A 10,127-nucleotide genomic window follows, 5' to 3' on the forward strand; every position below is an offset into this window, starting at 1 on the left:
TAGGTTTGTAAAATGTGCGAGAAATTAGAACTGTACATACAAAAGCAGTAGTCAGCTCCATCGACCACTGCACTAATCTAAACCAATCTGCTGTAAATGTATTGATTTTCTAGTACAGAGAGGAAATGTGTGATGGGCTGATCCTGCACCTGAAGCCTTATTCTGGATGTCCATTTCAGCCCATTTTTATCTCCTTGTCCTGCGACTGCTCCCTGCCTACAAGGATGTCCATGGAGCAGACACCAGTGATTTTCTTTATAACCATAATATCGCATTTCATGGGCTTAACCTACACTTTGGGTGATTTATACTCAGTTGGATTACTGGCATTTGAAAATGTTGTTCAGATAAGCCACATCCTTAAAATGTCTTCAAAGAACCTGACATGGAGCCAAGGGGGGCTCTGGGACAGATGAATGACTGGGGTGGAGAACACACTGAGTGGTCTTCCTCTCCAATGCCTTAAATTTGCTGCTGAACCGTGCGGGCTTTGACAGGCAATCCACAGCTAAAAATTACAAAAATAAGCAAGTTTTCCAAATATTTTCACTAAGCAACATGTTACCTCGGATATTTTGGTTTGACTATGGAAATACACCAGACAACGTTGCAAAAAATCACACACAACTTTAGTGAGAGCCGGGTACGAGACACTCCAGACGGGATTGCTGTGAAGCAACTTCTATTTTGGGCCTTAACCTTAGCTGTGTTCCCCTTAGCAGTAGTTTTGCTTCTAAACACCATCCCTTCCCACACAAGTATTTGGGCTGACATGGTACTGGCACTTACACGTCCATGCTTACAGATGTAATCAAATAATTCCCCACCAGATACATATTCCATGACCATGAAGAAGTCTGTTGGTGTGCTGATGACCTGGTACCTTCAAAAACACAAGTGGATTTAGAAAAAAAAATTAATTAAGAACAGGGAAAGGCTTCTAAACAGATTATTAATTTTACATCAACACTTAGAATAAGCATTTATTTGGATCTTACCTTTCTAATTGTTTTCCATTTCTGAAAAGCCATCTCTTATTTCCAGTATAATCTTTCACTTGTCTGTGAAAGGACCTCTTTTAAAAACCTATGATTTCCCTTCAACCTTTTTAATACTCCTCTGAACTCTCTGCTAGGTAATCTTACCACATTTAGGACTGTCCTGACTTTCAAATTTCCATTTTGGGTAAGATGTGCATCAACAGCTTTAGAAACAAAGGCTTGGTTAGCTGAGGGCAGAGAGAGGGTACATCTGGTTTACCTCATATCAAGGATAAAGAAGAACTCTAGGGAGTCTCTTTTGGACAGGTACAGAAACAAAGATCAGACCTCCAAAAAGTTATTTTTCAAATATAAATTCCTCTATATTCTAGAATGGGGGGAAAAAAACCCAAGTATCACCTTTGACTTGCAAATTTATTCTCCATTTTCATTCAAAATTATCCCTGAGCGCTGCAAGGGCATTTCAGTGTCCCAGCTGGAATAAACTGCCAGTGATCAGCTGAGGTCAATGCAGCCCCAGGAATTCATAGCAGCACCAGCTGAGACCTCCCTCTCTTTTCTTTCAGATTCATTGTTTTATTGTTGGCTTTTTTTTTGTTTTTTTGCAAATGAATTTCATGATTTTTTACAGCTGGGTTGTAATTTGAAACAAACAGATTTCAAACAATTTTCAGAAGTCAGCAAGGGAACATGTGATAGTTCCACAAAGATCAATAGCATCAATCTCATTTTTCTGAAGACATCTAAGTTACTGTTAATTGCCCAAGTATTTCTTTTACATACATTTTAAAAGTTATTGAAAGAGGAGGTTTATGTACCACAGTCTCCTCCTCACCTCTTTTCTTTATCACTGTATTCCATGATTGCAATGTGTACCAGAGGAAGTACTGAAATTGCCAAATGGGTTTAATTTTTAGGTTTTAATACTTTGACGAATGTGCGAACAGGACTTAACCTGCAGGATGCTGGATACGCAGCTGAGGAGTCTTGCTAGCTTTTTCATGAAATAATACCAACCTGTTCTCCAATAAATCCATGGAACTGTGAAGTTACTCTAAAGTCAACAGTTGCTGCATGGTTAGTTATTTAACTGTAGAGAGAATTTGTTTTCCCTTGCCTTTAAGTCCCAGGTATTTGCTGTATCTCATGCCAGTTTTAAGGCTGACCTATATGTCAACTTATCCTTAGAGTTACCATTCAACAGCTTTCTTTCATAGAAATGCCAAAGATATTATCAAGTGCCTCATTAATGTGGACTGGCTGCACAAACTAGGGATTGAGAAGGAATCCCAGAGCTGGAATGCAGGTGCTGATTTACAGCTTAAACTCAGGTTGATCAAAGTGGCAACTTCGAAAACTTATGTCTGAATAATAAATTTTAAAAAAAAATGTTCTTTTAAGCTCTGGATAATCAGTCCATTAAAACATAAATCCTATTAACTGGAGGCCAAGGCTTCACTCTGTGAGCCTGACCGTGCTGCAATTCATGGAATCATAGAATGGTTTGGGTTGGAAGGTACATTAAAGACCATCTAGTTCCAACCCCCCTGCCATGGGCAGGGCACTTTCAACCAGACCAGGTTTTTAAAACACTGTCCAACCTGGCCTTGAACACTTCCAGGGATGGGGCAGCCACAGCTTCTCTGGGCAACCTGTGCCAGTGCATGTTCCAACATGCAAAAACTTGACAAAATGCATTTTTTACTACTCTAAGCCATCTCCTGAAATGAAGCCAACTGCATACGAGAGGCCTTTGCAGACAGAGGACTAAGCTGAAAGGGTACTTACAGTTTGATAATGTGAGGGTGCCGGAAGAGTTTAAGGTTTTGAATTTCTCGTTTGATCTTCCCAACCACATCCAGGCTGCGGATTTTCTGTCTGTTCAGTATTTTTACTGCTACTTTGTGCCCTGTCAGCTGGTGTTCACCAACTATTAGAAAGAGAGCATTGCAAAGTCACTAAACAGTGAAGCAAGAGTCATGCCAGCAGTTTAGCACACTGTGATTTATAAGCAAAGAGCCACTCCTGAAGGGAAAAAAGAAAAAGATGAGGGCGTAAAATATTTTAAAATTGTGTTTTGTCTCTTCACTCCATGTTTTCCCAGTGGAGTCATAGAATACAGAATAGAGGGGACTTATCTGCCAAAAACACTCCAGTAAATAAAACAGAGTGAGTTACTGGAGGAGGTCATACCCTGAGCTAATTTGCAAGGATTTATAGCATGTAAAAGCTAGATTAATCAGAAACAGATATATTTAAAAGGCAGAAGAGAATCTCCACTGTCACACTGACTGACTAAATCCCTAATAAACCCAGTCTTAAAACTAGACCATCATACTTCTTTTTAAAAAAATTATATAGGGATTTTCCCTGCCCAAAATAGGACTGCAGGATTTGCATTACTAAAATGAATTTCTATTTATACTTCCTCGAGCGTGCTCCTTGGTTTGATGACAAGCTGCAGGAACGCTGCTGGACTGCAGGAGCAAATTCTGCTTTTAGGAAAGATGCAAACTTCAATATGGGGTTTTATAAAATGCACTTAGTTCACTGAGATGCTGATGCTTATCTACTGTGTTCAGGGACAAACCGTAACCACAAACTGGGAGCAGCACCACTGTCACTGGGGGAATTGTAATTAATAATGTGAAATGACTTCAGCATGTGATCCATTTGTTATCAGACCACACAAAAAAATAAAAAGCCCCTAGGAAGCAAGATTTATATTGAAGTTAAGAGCAGAAACTGCTTGAAAACTGTCAAATGGATGTTTATATCTAAAAAAGGTTCTTTGTCCATGAGCTACCCCTTCTCAGTATTTTCTAATGTGATATTAATACGGTGACATACGGATGGTTTCCTCAAGGCTGCGCAGAAAACCTGCTTACAGTAAATATTTGTGCTCTCTAATCATGAACGTTACCCTTCCAGTAATAACATAGAGCTCAAGGAGTTAATTAGCATGAGCAAACCTTGTTATTACATTATTAGAGCCTGTAATTTTGGAGGCTCTAATGAACTGATCAGAAGCAAATGGTGTGAGAAGGGCAGGGCGGCAGCGTCGGCACCGCTCAGGGCACACCAGGTCACTATTATTAGCCACTAGATAAGACCTGCCAGAGATTCTTTCCTCAGTAAGAGCATCCAAAAATAAAACACTTTACTGCCCTTGAAAATTAAAGCACCACTTTGCATGTCCATTTTATTCCTCGTAATACTTAAAACTACTAGATGAAATGAAAATAAACTCAGCTTTGCAGTATAGATGCAATTTAGGGATTAGCTGAGGGCTGGAGGAGACAGATAATTCCTCTTGTGCAGTGCAAGGAGAGGGCTGTAAATAGTCTAAGGAGGCATTTTCCCTGGTGTATCCTTAGGGAGAAGAGAGCAGGGCAGTGCTGGGGTTCCCCCCATGGCAGGGAGGCTCTGCTGGAGCAAAGGTGGGCACAATAGCACATGTGCAAGGGGTACAGAACCAAGGGGCTTGCAGGGGGGCTGGGATACAGCCTCTTCATTCCCTGCAAGCAATTCTCTGAAAGTTGTGCCAAGAGTAGTCTTATAAAGGGCACTGATCTCTCTTTGCCAAGGCTGTCAGGGTATATGCACAGTATATGTTACACTGAGGAGGCTGGGGAAGCATGACAGAAAGGTGCAAGACAACTTCAGCACGACATCTTCGAGATCAAGTCTTTTCCCAGTAGTATTTCATTAGGTCAACTATAGCTCTTTCTTTCCTGGGAGCACCAAAAAAACTACTTTGAAAGCTGCCCCTGACTAATTCAGCTCCATTAAAGAATTATAACACACTAAGCCATTAGTTGGGAAACTGATGAACAGCAAAGCAAAGAGGTTTATTGCCGAACAAGGACAAAAACCCTGATTTCTGCCACCCTTTGTTTCAGGACAACCCTTTCTGGCCTTACTTCAGCATATGCTTTGAAAAATTTTTATTATACACTTGAGGAAAAAAAAATTCCCATGCCTGGAATGAATAATTACTGTTTTTAATACTATTGCCAAACAGTTCATCCCCTTTCCATCCGTGACAAACAATGTGTAACTCCACGAAGGTTTGCTAGCACAAACACATTAATAATTAAAAATAAACAGTCTATTTTGTAATCCATCTTTTGCTTACAGTAAGCATTAGATACAGAGATATTATTGTTTCTGTCCCCAGTGACTTGTTAAGCCTCCTTGAACGCTGAGAGAGAGAGACAAAGAGAGAACACAATTTCCTATGTGGTGGGAGACTTTTAAGCCTTTGAGGTCTCTCTAGCTACAGCCTGTAGTTGCAAGAATTTTGACATGGGCAGGAAGGACAATCTTCTCTCTGCCCACAAAGTCACTGTCTGACCCCATACACTGGAGCACACTGGTGGGATGATCTGGCCCCAGGATCACTCAGCAGTGGCAGGTCCCATGTTTCCCACAGGTGTGGAAGAGGATGCTTGTGCAGCTCCTCTGGGTTTGTCTTCTCACCCCAAGGGCGGGCAATAGTGGCCTTGGTTGGTGTTCAAAAAGCCTCCTCCCTCCCTCCCTCTCACTCCCTCCTCGGATTAAAAGCCCAGTGGGAGGAGGGAGGGCTAAGCAGCAGCATTAGACAGGGGATTGAGCATGTCTTGTCTTTTAGTGACAGGGACTCAGGTAAGCTCTACCAGAGCTTAAAACTAGCAACTAGGACTCTGCTGGGGTGAGCAGGGGAGATGGAGCGGGAGATGAGGAGATGAGGAGCAGCAAAAAAACCAAACAGCCTTAAGGGTCAGGTGGCAATACTGACCCTAAACTCCAAAATACAGCACCAAACAGGACACAGTGTCAGTGTCCTTGTCTGCTACCCATCTGCTCACACGTGTGACTGTGTGACAAGAACACTTCAGCATCAGATGCTCTTACAAAGGGGAGAGGTATAATAGAATTAGTTTTGAAGAGAAGACTCTTCTCATTTACTTAGTCTCATAAGAGAAAAAATGAGGAGGAAGAGTGATTACAGTACCATAAGCATAGATAACAATTAAAAACCCTAGACAGCATGTTTCTTTACAGCATGTTTTTTAACTCTTGCAAATGCTTCAGGGGAATGTAAAACTTTATGAAGGGGAGAGAAAACTCCTTTCCTATCAGCTGTGCTGGCCCTTATCTCAGCCTAAAGTTAAAAATGAAATCCATCCAAACCATATATTTAGCAAAGCTGTATTAATTCTGTCCCAGAGCCACTTGCTCATATGTTATACCACCCTTCCTTTCCCTTTCTTTTATCTGCTCAGTCTCCTTTAGTTTATCATCCCTCTGACACAAGGTGTCCTTCAGCAGCAACGCTACAGTGCCTGGAAAAACAGGATCTGATCCCAACTGAAGGCCACGGAGGTGTCATCATAACAAACATAAACATAACCCAAGCACTGCCAGTCCTTGAGGGACCACAAACTGGTCACCTCGGTGGCAAATAAGTGTGGGTGAGAAACCACCAAGGCCCCCGGGGATGTCATGCATGGCACCATGTGGAAAAATATTTGGGTTACTTCACCAGATTTTGACTGAAGCTCTCCAAGCTGCATCCACTGTGAACCTCATTGTGTGATGGCTGTGGTCAGGGGAGAGCTTCTGGGGACCAGAAGGGTAGAACGTACCCATGACAAACACAGTTTGTCTAATCTATTCTTATCAACCCTCAGAAGAGGAGATGCCACCTCCTTCCTTCAATGCTTTGCTAAACTCAACGTCCAGGATCTTCTCCACGGTTCTATTTCTGCAAATTAATCTTACCTTTGGCTTGGAGGACAGGGAAAATAACTATACTTGGCAAAATCCTGTGTAATAATGTTGATCCTTGGCATGAGAACTCCTATCCATTCACCACATCAGCTCCTGACACGTTCCTCTCTTCTAACAGATGCTGTATCCTCATCACCATTTCCAGCTGAAATGTCAGTATTATCACCAAAATCTTGCTCTCATCTCCCAACCTATTTACCCCCTTCCATGCCTTGTGTGGGCTTTCTGTAAATGGCATCAAGAAACTGAATGGGCTTAAAGCAAATAGTTTCTTGCAGTGTTCAGCTAGTTTTTAGGAGGATCAGTTCCCTGATGACCCAGACAGTGCTGAGCCAGAAGAAACATCCCAACAGGGGGCAAGGACCTTTGCTGTCACATCTCTGTTTTCTAATGGCTCAAAGTCACTGTTCAGCTCCAGCCACAAACTCAAGTTCTGGTTAGTAGCCAATGTCACTAAACCCTTTCTAAAAAAATTGCCTTTTTTTTTATTTCCTTAATAACAGTAATCCTTAAAAATAGCAAATTATGATTCATTAACCTTGAGGAGTAAGGTAGGAAAAAAGTGCCTCAAACAAAAGCTTGTGCAAGGCAGAGTTTGAAGAAAACACATCAGCAACAAGAAATGTCACTGATGGCACTGCCTTCTTTCTGAAAAAGCAATTATTATACACAACACACACAACACTTGAATCAATCAAGCAAAAATCTCTTTACTTTTCTCATGTGAATATAGGTTTTTCTAAAGCCCATTTAAATTAAAATGCTAGATTTCTGTATAAATAGGAGATTTCATTTCTTCATCTCAGTTTCCAATCTCAAGTACAAATTTCACCTGTCTGTTGTAGGCAAAACATGAAGGAAAAAATATGTAAAGGATACTACTAATTTATAAAGGATTTTGAGCTAAGAAATCTCTTTTATGTTATTTGAAATGTTTCTTTGGAAACTGTCAGTTTTTAACAAAGTTGGGCCACAGGTGGGGTGAGGAGTATTTGTGCTAGTCAAGGAAAAAAAGTCTTGTTGGTGGGCTTAATTTGGTCTGCCTTTGGAGCACTTTTTGAGGTCTGCTAGTATAGATTTAAATGGTCCTTACTGTTAGAAGTATTTATTCCAATAATTCTTTAGTCAGTAAATTTGTGGTTTGGGATTAAACTGAGCAATATATTTTTAGGGCCCTGATTAATGGTCACAGGTGGATTTAACTCCACCTTCTTTCCTCTGCTGTCAGTTTTGGTTTATTTTAAAACTCCAGTCTCTGAGTGCGGGCACATCACCCCCTCGCCCAGCCACATCCCAACAGGGTAGGGGACACTGAGTGGGGCAGCTGCTCCCCCGGCTCAAGATAAACCCATTTCCTACTGAGAAAGACAGCTATCCATTACTGCTTAGACAGTGAATTTTGTTGTTCTTTTGTTTTGCTCTTTTTTTTAATATCTTGATTAAAAAATAAAATTTTAATGTAATGGCAGAACTCACAGGAGAAAGAAATACGAATATTCACAAACCTTACAGTCAGATAAAGCAAAACTGGTACCTTCAGAATGTGAGCTGGCTGCTCTGGTATGACTGACCAAGGAATTCTGGTGTGGAGCCCCAGCCCAACATGATCCCTCCATCCTACCATCCTGGAATGGTTTGGGTTAGAAGGGACCTTAAAGATCATCTTGTTCCAACCCCCCTGTCATGGGCAGGGACACCTTCCACTTGACCAGGTTGCTCAAGGCTTTATCCAATCTGGCCTTGAACACCTCCAGGGATGGGGCATCCACAGCTTCTCGGGGCAACCTGTGCCAGTGCCTTACCGCCTTCACAGTCGAGAATTCCTTCCCGATATCCCATCTAATCCTGCCCTCTGTCAATGGGAAGCCATTCCCCCTTGTCCCATCACTGCACACCCTGTCAGAAGTCCCTCTCCAGCTCTCTTGCAATCCCTTTAGGCACTGAAAGGTGCTCTAACGTCTCCTGGAGCCTTCCCTTCTCCAGGCTGAACAACCCGAACTCTGTCATCCCTGCCCGGCCCGACCCCTCCATCCCCGCCCGCTGCCGGAGGCGCTCCCAGCCTGCCGGGGCGCCGCTCTCTCCCCGGGGCGATGCGCGGAGCGGCGGCAGCACAAACCCCTTTCGCTCCCGGCTCCTCACGCCCACCCGAAGCACCTGCCGTCCCCTGGAAAGAGAAGGCGCACCGAGGATCGCGGCCCCGGGTCCGAGGGGCAGGATGCCGGCAGTGCCCGGTGTGCGGTCCAGCCTTCCCATCACCTCCCTCCCAGCGCGGGAGCAAAGTTTTGGTGGGTCGTGCTCGCAGCACCGGCAGCTGTCACAGCCCGTGCTACGGAGGGGCAAGGGCTGCATCTCCCACCACTCCCGCCATCCCCACCCCGGGAAGCAGCCGCCTCCCAGCCCGTGCCCCCCGCGGAGGCTCCGCCAGCCGCTCGCCCCCCGCCGCCCCCCGGGGATGCTGCGCGGCCCCGGCGCGGCGGGGGAGCCGCCGAGGGGAGGGGAGGGCAGGGGATGCGGGCGCGGAGGCCGCGGGAGCGGGGAGGAGGGAGGCGGCGGCGAAGGGGCCCCGCCCGCGGCCGCGGTACTCAGCTCTTGACTTTGCCGAAGGTGCCGACCCCCAGCGTGTCCCCCAGCACGTAGTGGCCGATCTTCACCCGCCCATCGTGCTTCTGCTTCTCGGCCATGTTCGCCCCCCGCCGCCGGACCACAATGCACAGGGCGGACCGGCGCGGCTCGGCGGGCGGGAGCGGCGGGAGCGGCGGGGCGGGGAGCGCCGGGCACGGCCCGGAGCGCGGGGGCGGGGAGGGGCGCGCCCGCCGCCCGGGGCAGGTGGGAAGGGGAGTGGGGATGGGGAGACCTCCTTGGCTCCGGGTGCACCTGCCGGCAGTGACAGCCCTTTAGGACAGCATCCGCCTGCGGGTGACGCCCTCCTCGAGTGGCACTATACCTCGGGGTACACCCTCCGTGCCGCACACCTGCCTGCGGGTGACACCCCTTTAGGGTGGCACTGTTCTTGGGGTACACCCTCTGTGCTGCGCACCCGCCTAGGCTGACTACCATTTAGAGCAGCATCTGCCGGGAAGTGTCACCTTCCTCAGGTGACGTGTACACGTGCCCGGGTGACACCTCTTCACAGCAGCATCAGCCAGAGGTGACACCCTTGGTGCATGTCCATCTTCTGGTGCACCCTATAGGGTTTCAATGCTCCTTGGGGTGCACCCAGTTTGGGGCGTGCCAGCCTGGGGGTGACATCCACCTAGAGTGACACTGTCCTTGGGATAAACCCTCCCTGCCATGCACCTACCTGGACAGACATCCTCCTTGGGGTGATACCACCCTTAGGTTACACCCTCC

At 45.6% G+C, this 10,127-nt stretch overlaps 1 protein-coding gene across 4 annotated transcripts in view; it reads right to left on the bottom strand.

Moving 5' to 3' along the window:
* PRKAA2 (protein kinase AMP-activated catalytic subunit alpha 2) overlaps window positions 1–9,546 on the bottom strand; it is a 23,696-nt gene extending 14,150 nt beyond the window's left edge. For 2 of the 4 annotated variants that reach the window (XM_064665090.1, XM_064665089.1), the window contains exons 1-3: window positions 8,960–9,357; window positions 2,790–2,931; window positions 790–883 (exon numbers count right to left, since the gene is read on the bottom strand). In XM_064665090.1, coding sequence (XP_064521160.1) covers window positions 790–883; window positions 2,790–2,931; window positions 8,960–9,125 — 402 coding nt within the window. In that variant the 5' untranslated portion in view covers window positions 9,126–9,357. The other 2 variants (XM_064665092.1, XM_064665091.1) reach the window with 2 other exon arrangements.
* Window positions 9,547–10,127: the final 581 nt, after the last annotated feature.

Source organism: Pseudopipra pipra, chromosome 9 (genome assembly GCF_036250125.1).
Source record: "Pseudopipra pipra isolate bDixPip1 chromosome 9, bDixPip1.hap1, whole genome shotgun sequence".
Taxonomy (NCBI): domain Eukaryota; kingdom Metazoa; phylum Chordata; class Aves; order Passeriformes; family Pipridae; genus Pseudopipra; species Pseudopipra pipra.